This window comes from Alosa alosa, chromosome 19, assembly GCF_017589495.1.
Source record: "Alosa alosa isolate M-15738 ecotype Scorff River chromosome 19, AALO_Geno_1.1, whole genome shotgun sequence".
Classification (NCBI taxonomy): Eukaryota; Metazoa; Chordata; class Actinopteri; order Clupeiformes; family Clupeidae; genus Alosa; species Alosa alosa.
Genome location: NC_063207.1, coordinates 4844339 through 4865493, shown reverse-complemented (window position 1 = coordinate 4865493; position 21155 = coordinate 4844339). Strand labels below are relative to the sequence as shown.

The following is a 21155-nucleotide window of genomic DNA, read 5'->3' as shown; positions in this document are numbered from 1 at the left end:
GCAGGGACTGGTGTTATCATTTCTGATCTCAAGTTTGACAGAACAAGAAGTAAGCAGGTTGTATTACACGCAGAATCAATACTGCTGGTCAGGGCTGGCAGATCCATTTCAAAGAAAGATCTCTGAGATCGTCATAACCTTGGCACCCATGTACAAATATGATGTTGACATGATCTTATCATGTTCGTGATCATCAGGTGCAGTTTACAGGATGTCCATCAGAGACAGAGAGAGGAAATTCAGTACGCAGCAATTGATCAGTGATCAGCAATTCAAATTGTAGCCTACACACACACAGAGGCACACACACACACACACACACACACACACACACACACACACACACACATACACACACACACACACAAACACACACACACACACACACACACACACACAAACATACACACAAACAGGCACAGATACACACAAACACACACACACACACACACACTCTTTCGTGTTTCACAGTCATCAAATAAAATCCCTCATATTGGCTTCTATTTCAAGTCATGCCATACAGTACATCTTCTGCAAGTGCATATTGCACAACACTAGCCTCTCCACTCAACCCTGTGGCTGAACTAAACAACTCTCCCACGGCCCCTTTGTGTGCATTATGGGTTTTGCGCAAGCCTAGTGACCACGTGTGCTTCCGAACGCCACCCATTAGTCTTATTTAAAAAAGGAAACGTTATTCGGTTTCGATCTTTAATCATCTTTCCTGCGACTGAGAGCAAGGTCGTGAAGGGCACGGCATGATAAACCATCAGCAGAGAGCCCTCAGTCACCTCCACTGGGGCCGGAGCTAAAATTAGAACGCCATACACACAGTTTGTTTCAATTACAGATTTCAAATCTAAAGGAGTGTCTTTTATTACCCTGTCTAATTCAAGAGTGCTGAGGGAAATACAGAGAGGAGATAAATAGGTGTGTACAGTATGAGTGTGTGTGTGTGTGTGTGTGTGGGTGTGTGTGTGGAGTGTGTGTGTGTGTGTGTGTGTGTGTGTGTGTGTGTGTTTTCATGTTTGTGTGCTTTCGTATTGTGTGTGTGTGTGTGTGTGTGTGTGTGTGTGTGTGTGTGTGTGTGTGTGTGTGTGTGTGTGTGTGTGCATGAGTGTGTTTGCATGTGTGTGTTTGTGTGTGTGTGTGTGTGTGTGTGTGTGTGTGTGCATGAGTGTGTCAAAAGAACAGGCGTAAAGAGGAATGACTGATAGAGATAGTGCTCTGACGTTTAAATTAGCTATGCGTCAAGGTTAGCTAACGTTTCCCCTTCGCTCTGGACCAAAGCCATTCAAACTGACACGTGTGCTGTGACTCGAGCGACTGATGGACGGACACAAATATAAGTTCCATCGCTGTCCATTAATGGACGGGCCGCATGATTAAACTATCCGGCTATAGGATTTGTATTTATCTCACGCACAGCGGTTTGTGGGTTGGCGATAATGGTAAATTGCAAATCCATTCTGAACAATCTGATGGACGAATGCATTATAATGCAAATGAGTTTGATATACTGTATGTTGGGATTTAGTTATCATGTAATTGCAGCAGATATTGGAATGTCCTCCTTCACAGTGCTTATTTTCTTGTCAGTGATGTGTTTATGCCATGTGACATACTCAAACAGTCATCTGGTGTCCCTCACTATGCCTCTGGCAAAGTCCAGGCAATCTAACATTGTAATGCACATGTGGCTACCTGAAGAGTATATTAAAGCAGTAAAATAGTGAACACTCTCCGCCAAAGAGCTTGTTGGTGTAGGCCAGCTCTTAACACGCCCAAATGGACATATCTCTCAATAACAAAACAAGAGAGGTTGGAATATTATACATGGTTAACCTAAAGTTATTTTGTGCACGCATGATTACATTAAATTAATATCAATGTCTACAATGATTATTTATCTTCAAAGAGTAACAGGCTCATTTGTTTAACGAGAAGCCAGGCTGAACAAGGATGACTTTACTCAACTGTGTGATAAGGTGGTTTAGCTTTGTATCTGTATATTGATAGAATTTGTCAGTTGAATTCCTATGAGTTATTATCATGTCATTAAGATGACACTACACTCTTATTACTGAGGTGCAGTGCAATAATTACAGCTCTGTGACCTGGACTTTTGATCCATCTAGTGCTGGTTATTGCCCTGATGTCTTATAGATCCATTTTAGAGGGGGCTGTCAAGTGGAATGCTTGAGATGATCAAAAAGCTGTTGAATGTAAGTGCTGCATAAGGAGGTTTCACTAAGGACTGGATAGGAGGCTGGGGATGAAGGCTTTCCCATTTCAGCTGTTTTGGTGTCAATACACATCCTGAAAGGTGCTTTTCTGGCATATATTAAAACCACAGCCCATCACTCTGTTATTCTTCACAGTCTTTACAGAGCAAGGCTTTTTTCTCTCTCTCTCTCTTCTCTCTTTCTCTCTCTCTCTCTCTCGCCCGACACTTTTGAGCAAAAAAAAAAGTGGCACAAATAACTACTTTAAAACTAGACCTCACTTTGGCCCTTTCAGCACTACCGACGCTAACAAATTGGATGCACTCTGCCTATGGTGACACGAGCACAGTGTTATGGCACAGATTTCTTAAGCCCCGCCGAAGTAAATAGCAGCCGGTGTCTCCTAAGGTTAGCAGCGTCTGCACACCCCTTGGCCGCCGTGACTCATGGGTACCTAGTGAAATGTATCAGTCCTCGACACCCAGCGCGGCTTTTCCGCACTCCTCTCCCACCACATAATTGGATTTGGAACGCGACTCCTGAGAAATATTACCCCCTCTGACTGCTGGAGGAGCCAACTGCTGACACCCATCGGATTCCTTTCCCCTCGCTGTTCCCTTGCATTCACACAACGCTTTTAAAGTGTTGCTTTCTTATATGTGTCCCTTCTGAACTAGAGTTAACCTATGACATAAGACAACTTGATACCATTATGGACGCTATCTAATGGTTTCAGCTGAAGAGGTTCCGGTGCCATTTTGGGGGTTTTATGTCTTTAAAAATGTTAATGAGGACACAGTTATGGCTGCCAGAGGGACAGCTGACCTTTATGTTGGAATGCGACATTGAAAGGAGTTTTTTCAGACAGTTCCAGTTTCAGACAGTTCTGACATCCTATCAAATACACAATTGATGAGGTTTGGAGCGAAATATATGCGATACCACACCTCATTAGAGAAACCTATTTATTTCAAGTCTTCTACTGACATCATTATATGAAGTTATATGATAAAGTATAATAAATTTGCACATGATAAAATATATCTGTATATCTAATGTATCTATGTATGTATCTTTCTATGTAATTTTTATCTGTTTTACAGTTTGGCATTACAGGGTTGCACTTGTAAGGCTTTAAATGTATACACGGACCAAAACAAAGCCACCTTTACGATAAGGCTTTTTCTTCTGCGGAATCTTCTGCGAGGTATATATATGAGGCCTCAAGCCTCTCTCAACACATGTCACAATGTTCCTGCCACCTCCACAATGGGGAGAATCAATCTGATTTGGGCACGGCATAATGGAATCTTAATTAGATATTGACGTTTCAGTGAAGTGATTACAGCCAAACGTGTATCTGAGGAAGAGTCTGGAGAGGTGTGGATCCTGGAGCTCTGAGTATCAGGTGAAATGAAACACATCCATTTGTGATTTAAACGACCTTTGTGTCGTCTAATCTACAATGACACCTTTCAAGTTTGTCGCTAAAAAAAAAAAAAAAACACAGCTGCAGATCACTCCTGTGAACTTAAGATATATGGCCACTCCTCAGTTTTAAGTGGTCAGTAAATTCACAAGGTATCATTTTTACTGCCTGTGATGAAACCCTGTATGAGAGAGCAGTGTCACAGCCGTCGATCGTGTCTATATCGTGTCTGTGACATTGTCAGGCTGTGAGTACACTCTACACACATCAGCGATACTGAGCTGAGGGAGTGGCAGTGAGCTCATCTTCATCATCTGATGTCCTCCATGGCATTTGAATCTGAAACACTTCTAGTCCCATGATCCCATGATCACATACAGGAAATTATGCCTTTTTTAACACATTTGCAGGTGCTATCTTAAGTGTAGCAAAAACGTTTGAGAAAGGTGTTGGAAAGTAATTGTGCTTATGTGATTATAAGTCATGATCATGTATCTCTTCTGGTTTTAATATCCATGACTTTTTCAGTATATAAATATTTAAGAGAATATTTTCAGACTGTTTTGTTAACTGTTGCCTGTTGTTGTTTTTGTCGATGTTTTCACAAATATCTGTAGAAAAGACAACTATACGCTTCTTCTTCAGAGCCATCAGAGCATAGGATTTTGAGGGACTGCCTCTAAATCTGTACTCAGACACAAAAACATAAACAATTCACATGTCCCCCATTGCTTGTCGCCTCAAAAGCTGCAATTAATTTAACTTTGTCACACAGCATTTCACAACTTTGTCCTGTAATTGCAGCAAGTTGCTTAATTCCACTAATATTTTAGGGTCTCTTGTATCTATATATCACTGCTTGTCTTTACCTGTCTAAACACAAAATAACTTTTCCTCTGCCGCACGCACTATTTGTTTATCCAGCACCTGCTTTGCAAATAACAATGTCCACAGACAAGGTAGAATATGTTGCACGATTTTATGAAAGTAAAATGTATTGTAATGTAATGTAATGTAATGTATTGGGACATCAGATGCAAGTAAAATTTGTCGTTTCTCATGTCTCATTCCATCGAACTACAGATCCGCTACCCGATCCGGCAAACTTACATAGTGCTGTTATAGCCGATAGAGGGCCGCTAAGCAAATGCAGAAAGTGTCGTTTACCCTGTTAGTCCATGGGCCAGGACCTAAAAAATCACATATCGGTATCACCTGAGGTGGAAAAATCTACCAATGATTTTTGTAATCCTCCATGCCTGAGGGACATTATTTGGTATGATAACCCTCTCTAAGTGGTAGCTTAGTTGTATTTTTCATAGCTTTTATACCTGCACACAGTGAATTATACAATACAAGCCTATGTACAGATGTGGGTGCCTCAAAGTCTGGAGGAAGGTGGGACATGTCTTAATCCATGTTATATCACATCTAGATGACATAGGCTTGTAGAAAATATAAAATTTAGATGGATGATTTAGTTTTTCATTAATGATGCAGGCTAAATTAAATAAAATGTACACATTTTCGCCTATATAATACATTAATATATACATGCAAAAGGATGGAAAAGGGTGAATCAAGTCCAAACTCATGTTTTGTGACATCTAGAGAGCATGGGCTTTTAGAAAATATATAGATTAAATGGCTGAAAGGCATGTTTGGCTTTGATAGAGACCATAATGTCTTGGCTGCAAAAAATAAAAACTTTAGGCTACAGTGGAATTTATGTGGATGTGCTCAAACGTTTGAAGACAAGATTAATGAGGACTCAAAAATATGTTTTTTAATCTTCATCACTATCATTATATTCATCCAGACTGGCATTTATGTTCTCCTCATCCTCCTCTTCCTCCATCTGATTGCTACAAGTTTGTAACCTACACAATTCCGTGCACTTTAATTAGTTTGAAAGGCAGGAGCAGTCAGGAAGTTTGCAGGTCCGTACACATTTGCAGGCCAAGTTAGTTTCATCTTTGTCTATGTCTGAATCTTCCTTTGTGTACGCCCTGTAGCAGGATCTATGGTAATGGCCTTCTGCTGCTACTAAGTCACGACTGGCTATGGATAGTACTCTTTTGTCACCTTTCCTGACGGCTGCTCTTCTGATTTTGTCATCAGCTCTTAACTCTGTGCATTTTGTTAGACTCTCGTTGTGTTGATACTCAAATAAATGACAAATAAAGCTTCTATTCTATTCTTTTGTCCTTTGATCTTTCAAATACTTGCTACATTTGTCACAAAATACAGGTGCTGGTCATATAATTAGAATATCATGAAAAAGTTGATTTATTTCAGTAATTCCGTTCAAAAAAGTGAAACTTGTATAATGTATACATTTATTCCACACATGATATTTTTCAAGTGTTTATTTCTTTTAATTTTGATGATTATAACTGACAACTAATGAAAACCCCAAATTCAGTATCTCAGAAAATTAGAATATTGTGAAAAGGTTCAATATTGAAGACACCTGGTGCACACTCTAATCAGCTAATTAACTCAAAACACCTGCAAAGGCATTTAAAGTCCCACCAGGCAACATTTTCGTGTTAATTAATCACCTTCGTAAGTCGGTATATGGTTAAATGACTCATTATGGGGCGAATGAAGGCTCTCTCGCCCGCCCCTACTGCCTGTAGGAAGAATATCCCACTTGCAAGTTCGGTGTATCCTACCCGCCGACCGAAGCAGGATCAGTTTACAGCACAGAGGCAGGCTAACGAAACGCTAGAGATTGTTGCAAACGTGTGTATAATGGCAGAGCCAGCGAAGAAGCAGCGAAACCCCTTGACGGAAGACGCAAAGAAAAGGAAAAGAGCTTTAAACCGAGCGAGGGGGAGTTTCGTAGAGAAAAAGCATCAGGCTTGCCTGGTGTCCCTTTAAATGGTCTCTCAGTCTAGTTCTGTAGGCTAGGCTAGGAAAACTGCTGACTTGGCAGTTGTCCAAAAGACGACCATTGACACCTTGCACAAGGAGGGCAAGACACAAAAGGTCATTGCTAAAGAGGCTGGCTGTTCACAGAGCTCTGTGTCCAAGACCCATTAAAAAATGTGGGGGAGATTCACAAAGAGTGGACTGCAGCTGGAGTCAGTGCTTCAAGAACTACCACGCACAGACGTATGCAAGACATGGGTTTCAGCTGTCGCATTCCTTGTGTCAAGCCACTGCAGCCACTGCACTCTTGAACAAGAGACAGCATCAGAAGCGTCTCGCCTGGGCTAAAGACAAAAAGGACTGGACTGCTGCTAAGTGGTCCAAAGTTATGTTCTCTGATGAAAGTAAATTTTGCATTTCCTTTGGAAATCAAGGTCCCAGAGTCTGGAGGAAGAGAAGAGAGGCACAGAATCCACGTTGCTTGAAGTCCAGTGTAAAGTTTCCACAGTTAGTGATGGTTTGGGGTGCCATGTCATCTGCTGGTGTTGGTCCATTGTGTTTTCTGAGGTCCAAGGTCAACGCAGTCGTCTACCAGGAAGTTTTAGAGCACTTCATGCTTGCTTCATGCTGACCAGCTTTATGGAGATGCAGATTTCATTTTCCAACAGGACTTGGTACCTGCACACAGTGCCAAAGCTACCAGTACCTGGTTTAAGGACCATGGTATCTTAATTGGCCAGCAAACTCGTCTGACCTTAACCCCATAGAAAATCTATGGGGTATTGTGAAGAGGAAGATGTGATACGCCATACCCAACAATGCAGAAGAGCTGAAGGCCACTATCAGAGCAACCTGGGCTCTCATAACACCTGAGCAGTACCACAGACTGATCGACTCCATGCCATGCCGCATTGTAATTCAGGCAAAATGAGCCCCAACTAAGTATTGAGTGCTGTATGCTCATACTTTTCATGTTCATATTTTTCAGTTGGCCAACATTTCTAAAAAAAACTTTTGCAAGGATCTTGTCAAGCAGTTTCTTCATAGTAAAGATGCTACGGCATTTTCTGCGATACAATATGGATGGTATTCTACTCTCAGGGAGACCTTTAGCAAGATCAAGGATGGGCGATAGGCTCTTATTTCAGCTCCTCTCAGTAGTGTGTTCCATGACTTTATGTTCATACAGTAGGTGCCACAAGGTTTATCATCTGAACAATGTATTAAACTCTCCTCCTGAATACCACTACTTCTGCCATGCTTTTCTATTCTGGGATGTAAAACAATTTGAAAGCAACAGAGATATATCAGGAATGATGTGCTAAAATGAGGCCTTTTCCTACTCAGCAACAGTGTGTGTGACTGTGTGTGAGAGAGAGAGAAACAGAGGGAATATATGAAGTGTGTGTGTGTGTGTGTGTGTGTGTGTGTGTGTGTGTGTGAGTGGGTGAGTGAGTGAGAGAGAGAGAGAGAGAGAGAGTGTGTGTGAGAGAGAGTGTGAGAGAGTGTGTGTGTATGTGAGGGAGAGAACATGCTTGTGTATGTGAAGTATGTGTGTGTGTATGTGAGGAAGAGAGAGAGAGTGAGAGTGCAGTGGCTTGACTGCATCATCAGTATTCTGCCACTCAAAATTCCCAATTCAAATACAGTAAATTCAGTTAGCCTACCAACTGAAACTGCTCTCTCACACATAGGCTACATCTCTGTATATTGTTTTTTGTCCTTTCTTTTGTTCACACACAAATTGGGGAAGTCTACAGTTTACAGCAGACATCATTGCTTGATAATGATGTTAGTACCTTACTTGGGCCGGTTGGGTTATTATACATATAGTCTTTCACAAGTAGCCTAGTCATAGGTCATATCCTTACTCATTCTCACACATCTGAATCATAACACAAATAAAAATAAACAGGACTCACCTTGTAATCTGTTTTTGACACTACAACAGCCATTTTTGTTCTGTAGCCTAACTAAACTGCGTCCATCCACATACTGGCCCTGTGGCCCAGCAAACACCAACACCAGTGTTGCCAGATTGGGTTTAGTGATTTCCGCCCAATCACGCTCAAAAACCCGCCCTCTTCAGCAAAAAACCGCCCCAAACAACGATTTTGTCAACTCAAAATGTTATTTGCCCGCCTAAAGCTTATTTCCCTCCGCCCGTCGAGGTCAAAAGAAGCCCAATCAATCTGGCAACACTGACCAACACATTCTAAAGTTTATATTTGTACTGTAGAATGTTCAGAAAATAAATCTAGTTCTAGACAAATTGAAAAAACAGAATTTAGGCCTAATAGTTATGCAAGATCTACATGCATTCTCTTTAGAATTGAAATATCATGGCATGTCCGATCATTGTAGTTCTGGTATCATTAAGGAAAACAGATTAATTACCCTAAAATATATTTTTCTGAGAAGTCTATATATTCTAGATGTGATATAATGTGCATTGAGACATCTCCCAACTTCCCCCATCCCACTATACCTTAGGCCTACTTCTGTAATGTATTTTGCATTACATTGAAATGCATTGATTTTCAATGGACAGCTATTAGTTATGGGTCTAAAATAGCTGTGTAAAGTGTATTCAGCTATCTAACCCATATATTTTCTAAAAGCCCATACTCTCTAGATGTGATATAGCAAGAGTTTGGATTTGACCCACCCACTTTTAGTCTTTTGTCTCTATCTAATCCTATATTATAAAGGTGAAAAAGTGTATGACTGATACATTTTAGCCTATGTAATTTATGGAAAGCTAAATTATCCATTTAAACTGTATATTTTCTAAAAGCCTATGCCATCTACATATGATAAAACATAGATTAAGACATATCGCATCATCCCACACACTTGCATACACCTATACCTACACATAGGCATGTATTCTGAATTGTACTGGGTATGGGTATAAAAGCCAGTAAAAATACAACTACGCTACCACTTAGAAAAGGTTATCATACCAAAACATATCTCTCAGACATAGAGGATTATGAAAATCATTGCTAGATTTTACCACCTTTGGTGATACCAACTTCTGCTCTGGCCCATGGACTATGTTACGAGTTGATGAACCACTGAAACGATTTTGGAAACATTATTTTAAGGTACAAAAAACTCTTTGGTGTTGCTTTAAGTTTAGTCCTGGGTCTACTCTGGGGAAAGAGTCATTAGGTAGGCCACCCAGGAGCTGCTTTCTCTGCAAGCAGAGCATCTCCCTATCCCCACCACCTTGATACACTCTCGCTCTTCATTAAGTGTGAGAAAGAAAAGATGCAATCCCATTTAGACAAACAGATAGACAAGTAAGTAAGTGAAAAGATAAATAAACAAACACAAATTATTTATAGATAGATATATACATATATACAAACTCCCCTTTCCATGCAACGTTTGGAATCATAGCTTTACAATGAAAACATTTGCTGTGACAGGCAGCTTGTTTACAGATCTTGTTTGCACAAATTAGGACTGGAGAGCAAACATGTCCTGTCGGCTTGTTGACCTAACGTTTCGCCTGCGCCTTAATGAGAATCCTCCTGCCAATTCCGCTAAACTGTCCAGCAATCCGTCCATTGAGCGGGCAGGAGAGAGAGAGAGGGCGGCACTCGCCTCAGAAAGACGCGCTTAATCCCCATCTCAAAAGCAGAGCTCAGGCATCAGCTGCGACCCGCAAACAAAACACCACCAACAGACACCTCAGTCTTCCTCGCCGGCTTAGTTTATGCAATGCTGCTTCAGTATTGGGCTCTCTGAGGTAAAGCGATAGCAAATGATGCAAGATCATGACGATCATCATGAAATGGCATTCATGCGAATGTTGCTCAAAAACGTATTATTATTATGATCAAGGCTTTTGATTTCACCTGATGTGATTTGTGATCTTCTACTGTGAATATGTTTATGTGGGCTGTAATGGAATGACAGGCTGCTCAATATTTATCAATGGTTTGTGCTGAGTGGTTGGTGGTGTATCCCGAGGGGGGAAGCAAAACGAATCACATGCTGTGTTCCAGGGCCGCACAGGTGCAGGTGTGCAGAGTGAGCTTCTTGTTAGGCTTCTGCGTTTGGGCCCTACACCCCTCTGCTCTCTCACACACACACACACACACACACACACACACACACACACACACACACACACACACACACACACACACACACACACACACACACACACACACAACACACACACACACACACACACACACAAACACACACACAAACACACACACACACACACACACACGTGCCTTCTGGGGTACACAGCAGGTTTGCTGCTCACCAGTTTATAGTTTGCATACGCTTTGTATGGAGTGCAGACCTAAATGCTGCGCTTGGCCGAGCGGCGATGGATTTAACGAGGATATCCAGCCCCCGCCCGGCCCCCGCCCCCCGGCTCACGGGAGGCTACTGGTCTCGACGAGAGCACCACGGGAAGAAAACAAGACTTAATGGGCAGCTACCGTATGCTTCTCCACGACTCCTGAGGGCCTGTAATGCTACCTGGAACTTATCTAGCCGCTTCACCTCTGACAGACACCACCGGAGAGAGTCAAAAGTCACGGTGGAAACACACACACACACACACACACACACACACACACAGGTCTCCACAGCTGTCAACAGCTGTCATGACACTGAAAGACTAGACGATCTGACACAAGAAACCAGTGAAACCCAAAATAGCAAAAAAAGAGTTAAAACCAGCAGTGACGCAGCGTGCCTTAGTTATACCACACACGTTCAAACCAGGGCATCTAAATGGAGGAAGCCCTTTACCAGCAGAGCGCAATAAGAGCACACATGTCCTGTATTTGTGAGGACACACAGTGTGTGTGTGTGTGTGTGTGTGTGTGTGTGTGTGTCATACAAGCTGCAGAAAGAGTAATGGCTTTAATATCCAGCCAGTCCAAACACTCTGTTCTGCCCTACTGACTATACGCAATGACCAGCGTAATTATATTTGCCATATCACATCCTCTTTTATGGTCAGGGCTTGTTAAAGTTAGTTTGGAGAGCTGTTGGGGTTTCTGTCAGGCGGAGTGATTTGAGTTGTCCTTCAAATGTTTTTGTGTGTACTGTAAATCATGGTGTCATGCTCAAACTACTGTAATTGAAGTCGCGCACACACACACACACACACACACACACACACACACACACACACACACACACACACACACACATGCATACACACACACACACACACACACACACAAACACATGCACACACAGACACACAAACACACTTACACAAACACACACATAGAGCAGAGCAAAATATTTCAGCATCGACTTCATTCAAATGACACTCCCAAACATACAGTCTGAGCCCTACTTAGTCTGTCTGTGGGGGAGAATTCCTTATTTTGAATATGACTATCATTTTACACCTGGCTGCCAGTGCCATTGCATTGCTCAATATTACATCAGCATATATCAAAATCAGGAAGGCAGATTCTAAATTCCAACAAATAACTCCTGTAGCTAAGTTGGTAGAGGATGTTACTAATATTAGCAGTAACATTCATAGGGCTGTCTTGCTGATGGCACCTGGGGAATGTTCATTCTATGTAATTAATGCAAAGTCTATGCAAAGTGCACTGTCTGTTTAATGGCAGGTAGTATGTACATAAACAATGTAGTAGCTATTGATATAGATATTAATGTCTGACTATGATTCATCATATTTTCATTTTTGTCAGGGGAATCTACTATTTCTTTGCGTATTTCTTGTATATTTCATGTCTTGGGAGTGGAATATGTTCTGGGTAAACTGGATAAGTAAGTGCAGTTTGCGCAGCTTTGATGTGAAAACACCACCTGCCACGGAGGTCCCTGGCGTGTCTCCTCTGACTCATTACGAGTGCGAGTCAGGGAGGTGTCGCGCTGCTCTCCAGAAGCCATGTCCTCGTTTATTCAGCGAGGCTACGGGGAATCTGGGACGAGCTAGTGAGCGAGCTAGCGAGGGAGGGAGCGGGAGGGCGAGGGAGTGAGCGAGGGAGTGAGGGAGTGAGCGAGGGAGCGAGGGAGTGAGGGAGGGAGGGCGAGGGAGGGAGTGAGCGAGGGAGTGAGGGAGCGAGGGAGTGAGCGAGGGAGTGAGGGAGGAGGAGGAGCGACAGGAGTGAGCCGAGTGAGGGAGGAGGAGCGAGGGAGTGAGGGAGGAGGGAGGAGCCAGGAGTGAGCCGCGGAGGAGGGAGGAGGAGGGAGCCGAGGGAGTGAGCCGAGGGAGTGAGGGAGCCGAGGGAGTGAGGGAGGAGCGAGGGAGTGATCGAGCGAGAGGGAGTGAGGGAGTGAGCGAGGAGTGAGGGAGGGAGGGAGTGAGCGAGGGAGTGAGCGAGGGAGTGAGCGAGGGAGTGAGCGAGGGAGTGAGGGAGTGAGCGAGGGAGTGAGCGAGGGAGGGAGGGAGTGAGCGAGGGAGTGAGGGAGTGAGGGAGTGAGGGAGTGAGCGAGGAGTGAGGGAGGGAGGGAGTGAGCGAGGGAGTGAGCGAGGGAGTGAGCGAGGGAGTGAGGGAGTGAGGGAGTGAGCGAGGGAGTGAGGGAGTGAGGGAGTGAGCGAGGGAGTGAGCGATGGAGGGAGTGAGCGAGGGAGTGAGGGAGCGAGGGAGTGAGCGAGGGAGTGAGGGAGCGAGGGAGTGAGGGAGTGAGCGAGGGAGTGAGCGAGGGAGTGAGCGAGGAGTGAGGGAGTGAGGGAGTGAGGGAGTGAGCGAGGGAGTGAGCGAGGGAGTGAGCGAGGGAGTGAGCGAGGGAGTGAGCGAGGAGTGAGGGAGTGAGCGAGGGAGTGAGCGAGGAGTGAGGGAGTGAGCGAGGGAGTGAGCGAGGGAGTGAGCGAGGGAGTGAGCGAGGAGTGAGGGAGTGAGGGAGTGAGCGAGGAGTGAGGGAGTGAGGGAGTGAGGGAGTGAGGGAGTGAGGGAGTGAGCGAGGGAGTGAGCGAGGGAGTGAGCGAGGGAGTGAGCGAGGAGTGAGGGAGTGAGGGAGTGAGCGAGGAGTGAGGGAGTGAGCGAGGAGTGAGGGAGTGAGCGAGGAGTGAGGGAGTGAGGGAGTGAGGGAGTGAGGGAGTGAGCGAGGGAGTGAGCGAGGAGTGAGGGAGTGAGCGAGGGAGTGAGCGAGGAGTGAGGGAGTGAGGGAGTGAGGGAGTGAGGGAGTGAGGGAGTGAGGGAGTGAGTGAGCGAGGAGTGAGGGAGTGAGGGAGTGAGGGAGTGAGCGAGGGAGTGAGCGAGGGAGTGAGCGAGGAGTGAGGGAGTGAGGGAGTGAGGGAGTGAGCGAGGGAGTGAGCGAGGGAGTGGTGAGGGAGTGAGTGAGGCCAGGATGGATTTGGATCTAATGGGACTTAAAGGTTGTATCAGCGATAGCAGGGATACGTCACTTCTGTTGATGTTCAGACAAAACAGAGAGCTAGCTCGCTACTCCCTCCCCCTCCCTCCCGTGCAATTAAAACTCTCCTAAGCGCGCATCTCATCGGTTATTGGTTGAAACATTTTATTTTGCTTTTGAGTGGGTTGCCAACCCTTGTTGGTAGCAATTGTTTTTGTGTACAGATCTCGGAGCCTAGGGTACCTACAGAGACGCGTTTTTTTGATGGCCTGCTTATGGGGCAGACAGCTAGCAGATTGTTAGGAAAGCTAGCAGATTGTTAGGAAAGATTTGGGCCAGAAATCGCTGATACAACCTTTATGTGTGAGTGTTATCTGACAACAGAGTGTGGGTCTTCAATAACGCTCCATTCTGGAGTCAACTTGACAAGCACTCATTGCCCTCAAACAGCACGGTTTGACTGCAGGTGCATCAGTGGGTGCTGAGGTGGTCAGGTGTTTTAGAGGGGCCTACCTGTATGGTGGGGACAGGTGTTTTAGAGGGGCCTACCTGTATAGTGGGGAACAGGTGTTTTAGAGGGGCCTACCTGTATGGTCGGGGACAGGTGTTTTGGAGGGGCCTACCTGTATAGTGGGGGACAGGTGTTTTAGAGGGGCCTACCTGTATGGTGGGGGACAGGTCTTTTGGAGGGGCCTACCTGTATGGTGGGGGGTGAGCGAGGCTTCCTCGTGGTGGTGGTGGACATGGTGGTGGTGGTCTCGATGAAGGTGGTGGACATCTCGGGTGGGAGGGCGGTGGTGCGTGTCCCCCCGGTGTCCCCCACCAGGCGCACGCTGCCGTTGATGCGGATGTTGGGGTTCCCCTGGGCGGCCATGTTGAGCACCTTCAGGCCGTTGTAGTAGAGCCCCGAGAGCTGGCCCTGGAAGGGCCGTCTGCGGTCAGAGCCACCGATCGTAATGGTGGCCTGGGTGTTAAAGATGGTTAGCTGCCGGCCTACAAAGATAAATAGGAATGAAAGTGATTACAGACATCACCGTCTGTCCAGATTAACACACTTTTCTCAACCCCTGAGACATGGACTATGGTATGAAACTGCATTTCATGATCAAGAACCTTTACATTTGTTGAGAAAAAAACCCCTCAAAATTTCAGGTCATATAAAATCATAACGGTAAATACAGTCTGTGGCTGTTCTCGTGCTGCAAGATGGAAACATAAAGAGGTAGCAGAGAATAAGTTTGGCAGTTCAAGTATAGGTTTAATGGCCGCATACGTTTTTGAGGAGGTTTTGTGCCCCGGTTAGTGAGCAAACACTCCCTCAAAAGGTTTCCAGACATTCTTTATGTCATATACGGGCCATAAATAGCTTACCAGCAGTTCTTTAAGGTTATGTCATTTTCCATGAGGTAAGCACTTTAAAACTGTACACAATGACCTTAGAATGGAACATAAACATTAGAATGGAACATAAAATCTAATTGGAGGAAAACAAGGGCTGTAAAGCAGAATGATCACTATGTAAAATAATATTGCAGGCATATAAAAATGCATGAAGTCACGCACAAGGCCGCTCCACTCTCCTCTCCCCACTCCACAAGTTGGCATTTTAAGAGTGTTAAAGGGACTTTATAATGCACTTATAGAATGAGCATTAATATCATTTGAATTGCCTTTTGTGTATATTGAAAAACCATGCAGCATAAACACTATGCCAATGCATTATTTTTAAATCACTTAAAATTAGTTTCAGGAACAGTCTGGCACAATATTGGTTTAATTTGTTTAATGCAATGAGTACAATGTCCCTTTAACATGCATGCTTTGAGTTACATACTCCTCTGTAATTATGCTGATATCAAAAATAATTTGACAATGAATGATTTCTAACATACAGACGTATGGTGATATATAACACACATCTTTGTATGTGAGAAGTTTATAAGAATTTATCAAGCTTTTAGAATGGAAGTTAACATTGTAAACATAAATGCACAACAAACACAATGAAGCGACATATTTAAACAAATATTTACCTTTTTCTTGTAGCCACTCCTCTACATTTCTCTGCATTTTGAACGGGATTTTCTTATTTACCATTTGCAGCCGTTCGTTATCGCTGTTCCCTTTAAAGTTTAAAACACAATTTATTCAGTGTACTCCCAACCATCAAATATATCTATTGATTAAATCTATTTATTGTATTTAGGTAATTCATTTATGCTTGTTTATAACACAGATGAATTATAAATGCCACTTTTAAAACATGTTTACAATTATGTTAAAGTGTTTACGTTATATGGGTACTATTATATCAGGTTTATATCTTGCTCATAGATTCCTGAACTATAAAATAAATCCAAAAGTGTAGAGAAGTTACTGATCTTTAACTGGCTGTTTATTATAAGTATTACTAATCGATTGAAAACAAATGGGGGGAAAAAGCTCTATGGACAGCATCGTCTTTCAGCCTATTCCAAATACACGCAACACACACACACACACACACACACACACACACACACACACACACAATAGGGTGACAATATAGTTCATATCTCATAAATGCAGGATATCTTGTATATGAAACATTTAACACCTCTGGGATGGGACAGTGTGTCTGTTTACAAGAGACTCCTAGAGTGGTTTTATGAACCACGGGATACTGGAGTAGACCTGTAGGGCTGTCAGCGCGCTACTGAGTGTCATTACTGTCACGTGCGCTGCCAAGACACTGCGGTTCTAACAAAGGGGGGGGGGGGTCAGATTTCAGGGCACCGGGAAGGTTGATTATTATGCTACCCCCTCAGCACTAGAAAAAACAAAAACAACTACCATGCTTTTCTTCTACTGCGCCTTGAGGGGTGACCCGCTACCAACTCCCTAACGTTGAGTTGATTCAAACACCCTCTGAGCAGCATTGCAACAGCAACAAGCAATCTAATCTCATCTACGGGACGCCATGCAGGAAAAAGAGAGTGTCATTTCACCTTGTTACAGATGTTTCTTAAAACATGTTTTACATAATGCTTTTCTACAGAAGGGTTACTTAAAGCAGCACTATGCAAGTTCTGGTTTAGCAAGCTAGCTACCCAAAAGGCATGCACAATCTTAAAAAACACGCACAAAAAAACACCTTATAGAGCCTTATTGCCAGAAGCTTGCTAACATACTAACTGATGTCTTTCGACAATACAGAAAGCAATATCACAAATATTTTTTATTACCGTATATATGAAAAACACAGAGCAACAGAATAGTTTATCTTGGATGGCTGGTGGGAATGACACATGCTTTTTTTTCGTCCGTCTACGCGACCATATGACAATAAAGTTGAATCTAATCTAATCTAATCTAAACATATAAAACCAAGAAGAATCTGACGATGATCCAAATTAGTTGTCTCATAAAATCACGCATCAAAAAGTGACACATTCTTGCATATCTTGAATTTCCCCTTGGGGATCAATAAAGTATCTATCTATCTATCTATCTATCTATCTATCTATCTCTTTCTACAGTGTTGCTTTAAATAGGACTATTGGTGAATATTGTTGTAGTCCTCTTAGTCTGTCCACCCCTTGCACTAGCAGCATGTCCCTGTCCCAGTTGACCTACGGGAAGAGGCCATGTGTGATTGCCATAATGCGGACAGCGGCTCTGGTCAGTGTGTACAGTGGGACGTGTGCTCGGCTGTTGGTCGGTTCGTCCAGATCGGTCAGACGAGCGAGGGCATGGTCGGAACAGAGCGGCACAGAGCAAGTGGGGTGGAAAGAACGAACGAACGAACAGGCAAGCTGCTGGACGTTTAAGGGGTCAGTGAGTGTGGCTGCCCCAGGGCACAAACCTCCCAGCGTGACACCCACACACTCACACTCGCACACACACACACTCGCACACGCACAAGCACACACACACACACACTCGCACACACACACACAGATACACACACACACATAGATACGCACACACACACACACAAACACACGCACACACACACGCACAAACATACATGCACACACACACACACACACGCACACACACACGCACAAACATACATGCACACAAACACACACACACACCATGGGTCCCGCTGGTCTCTGACAGCCTGCCTGTGGCCAGTGCAATCCATCACAAGAGTGCAGGCTGCCAACTCTCACTACGGCAGCCCACACTGACCAAAAAGCACCCAGTTCACTTTGTGAAAGTAACATTATTTTGCAAAACATCTGTTCACCAAGGTGGTTAAGCGATGTAACTACATTCCAAGAAAGCTCCTAAAAAAGTGAGCTGTTCTGTTTTTTTTCTTCCCAGATATGATTTTTTCTTCAGTAGAAATGTTATGTAAGACACATTACTGAATAGTCTATGTTAAGGCATCGGTTTCCTTGGTGGAAGGCAGCGACGGCATCTGGATGAGACAGTTTGGCAGCTCCCTTGTGCTTTGATCACCCCTGGGAGAGGGCATGGCACCCTCCGTCAGGCTGCAGACGATATGAATAACCCTTTGAAATGGGAACATCTCAGGAGGAGATCCTTCACCATCTCCGCTGCATGCACTTACCGAGGGAGATGAGGAGCATGATAGCCTACTTAGTGGCATTAGATTGTACAAGCCTATTGGGAGTGTGAGCGGCTTGCACTGTGGTCTGAAGTGAAATAATAGGGTCTAGTTTGGGCCTTCATTAAACTCATTAACATCATCACATTTCAAAACAGAATGCTTAAAAAAGTAAAAGTGTGTGTGTGTGTGTGTGTGTGAGTGTGTATTTTCTGTGTGTGTGTGTGTGTGTGTGTGTGTGTGTGTGTGTGTGTATTGTCTGTGTGTGTGTGTGTGTGTGTGTGTGTGTGTGTGTGTGTGTGTGAGACAGCGAGAGAGATAGATATAATAGATATAATCAAGATAGATATGATAGATATAATCAAATGAAATGAATGCTCAGGTTGGGTGTGTGTGCGTGTGTGGGGTGGGTGGGGTGGTACAGAGTGACAGGGACAGGGAGTCCAAAGTTAACCAAATAATGATTAAACAGAAAATACTGATGGGAACCTGCAAGGAAAGTTGAAGTCTTAGTCGTTTTCTTTGATGATTCAGTGACACCACACTGCCGGGCTTGGACTGCTGTATGCAGGTAGGAGGGAAGCCTGAAGCCTCTTCCTTAGGATGCAAGGCACACTGGGACTGAGCACACCGCTCCCTGTCAGCCTCCCATACTCCTTGGCTCTCTCACAGCCACCGCTATGAATCACTGAGTGACATTTTGAGCACAATCTCACAAAGGATAGATCTGCTTGTTAGCATCAAAGGTAACACTATGCCCCAATGAACGAGCATTACGTCAAGCCAAAATCATTTGACCGTTCTTGGATTCCGCCTCACTTTGCACGTGACACCATCTTCACACTGTCACGTTGCATTAGCGTGAAGCTTTGAGAGCCCGTGATTGATATGCTTCATAGTCACGGCCCTGCACACACGCCAAGGGAGCCCCTCATAGTCACGGCCCTGCACACACGCCGAGGGAGCCCCTCATAGTCACGGCCCCTGACACACGCTGAGGGAGCCCCTCATAGTCACGGCCCTGCACACACGCCGAGGGAGCCCCTCATAGTCACGGCCCTGCACACACGCCAAGGGAGCCCCTCATAGTCACGGCCCTGCACACACGCCAAGGGAGCCCCTCATAGTCACGGTCCTGCACCAACGCCGAGGGAGCCCCTCATAGTCACGGTCCCTGCACCAACGCCGAGGGAGCCCCTCATAGTCACGGCCCTGCACCCATACCGAGGGAGCCCCTCATAGTCACGGCCCTGCACCCATGCCAAGGGAGCCCCTCATAGTCACGGTCCTGCACCCATGCCGAGGGAGCCCCTCATAGTCACGGGTCCTGCACCGGGAGCCCCTCATAGTCAGGTCCCTGCACCGGGGAGCCCCCTCATAGTCACGGCCCTGCACCAACGCCGAGGGAGCCCCTCATAGTCACGGTCCTGCACACACGCCGAGGGAGCCCCTCATAGTCTGACCCTGCACCAACGCCGAGGGCCCTAATAGTCAATGGGTCCTGCACACACCCGAGGGCCCCTCATAGTCACGGCCCACACACACGCCGTAGGGAGCTCCCCCTCATAGTCACGGCCCTGCACACACGCCGAGGGAGCCCCTCATAGTCACGGTCCTGCACCAACGCCGAGGGAGCCCCTCATAGTCACGGTCCTGCACCAACGCCGAGGGAGCCCCTCATAGTCACGGTCCTGCACCGAGGGAGCCCCTCATAGTCACGGTCCAGACACACGCCAGGGAGCCCTCATAGTCACGGCCCTGCACTCCATGCCGAGGGAGCCCCTATAGTCACGGTCCTGCAATCAGGGAGCCCCTCATAGTCACGGTCCTGCACCCATGCCGAGGGAGCCCCTCATAGTCACGGTCCTGCACCGAGGGAGCCCCTCATAGTCACGGTCCTGCACCAACGTAGGGAGCCCTCATAGTCACGGTCCTGCACGACACGAGGGACCTATAGTCACGGTCCTGCACTAACGCCAGGGAGCCCTCATAGTCACGGTCCTGCACCAACGCCAGGGAGCCTCATAGTCACGGTCCTGCACGGTAGGGAGCTCCCTCATAGTCACGTCCCAGACACACGCCGAGGGAGCCCTCATAGTCACGCCCTGCACCCATGCCGGGAGCCCTCATAGTCACGGTCCTGCACCGAGGGCCCCCCTCATAGTCACGGTCCTGCACCCCATGCCGGTGGGAGCCCTCATAGTCACGGTCCTGCACCGAGGGAGCCCCTCATAGTCACGGTCCTGCACACGCCGAGGGAGCCCCTCATAGTCACGGTCCTGCACACACGCCGAGGGAGCCCCTCATAGTCACGGTCCTGCACCCACGCCGAGGGAGCCCTTCGGGCACTTGACGAGGGCAGATAAGTAACGCGGCCTTGTGAATGGGATCTCTTTCTTTCTCTTTTTTTTTCCTTACATTCTTTCTGTCTTTTTATCTCTTTCTTACCATATATATTCTCTTTCATCCCCACTGTTCGTTTCACCTGCCCTTCACACATCCTTCTCTTTGTCTATCACATTTTTTCTTTCCCTCTCTTTGTCTCTCTCTGTTGTCTCCTCTGCTATTTGTGTCTCTTGTCTTACTTTATCTCTATCACTTCTCACTTTATCTGTCTATTTCTTCCCTCTTCACCCCACACACACACACATACACACACACACACACACACGCCTCTTCTCTCCTCTCTCTCCCTCTCTCTTCTCTCTCTCTCTCTCTCTCTCTCTGTTGCATTCCTTGGCCCGTC

At 45.5% G+C, this 21155-nt stretch overlaps 1 protein-coding gene across 1 annotated transcript in view; it reads right to left on the bottom strand.

Annotated features, from left to right (window-relative positions):
• Positions 1–21155, bottom strand: part of nrxn3a (neurexin 3a) — a 321288-nt gene that overhangs the window by 19118 nt on the left and 281015 nt on the right. The window contains 2 exon segments of the mRNA XM_048228504.1: positions 14549–14844; positions 15885–15974. Coding sequence (XP_048084461.1) covers positions 14549–14844; positions 15885–15974 — 386 coding nt within the window.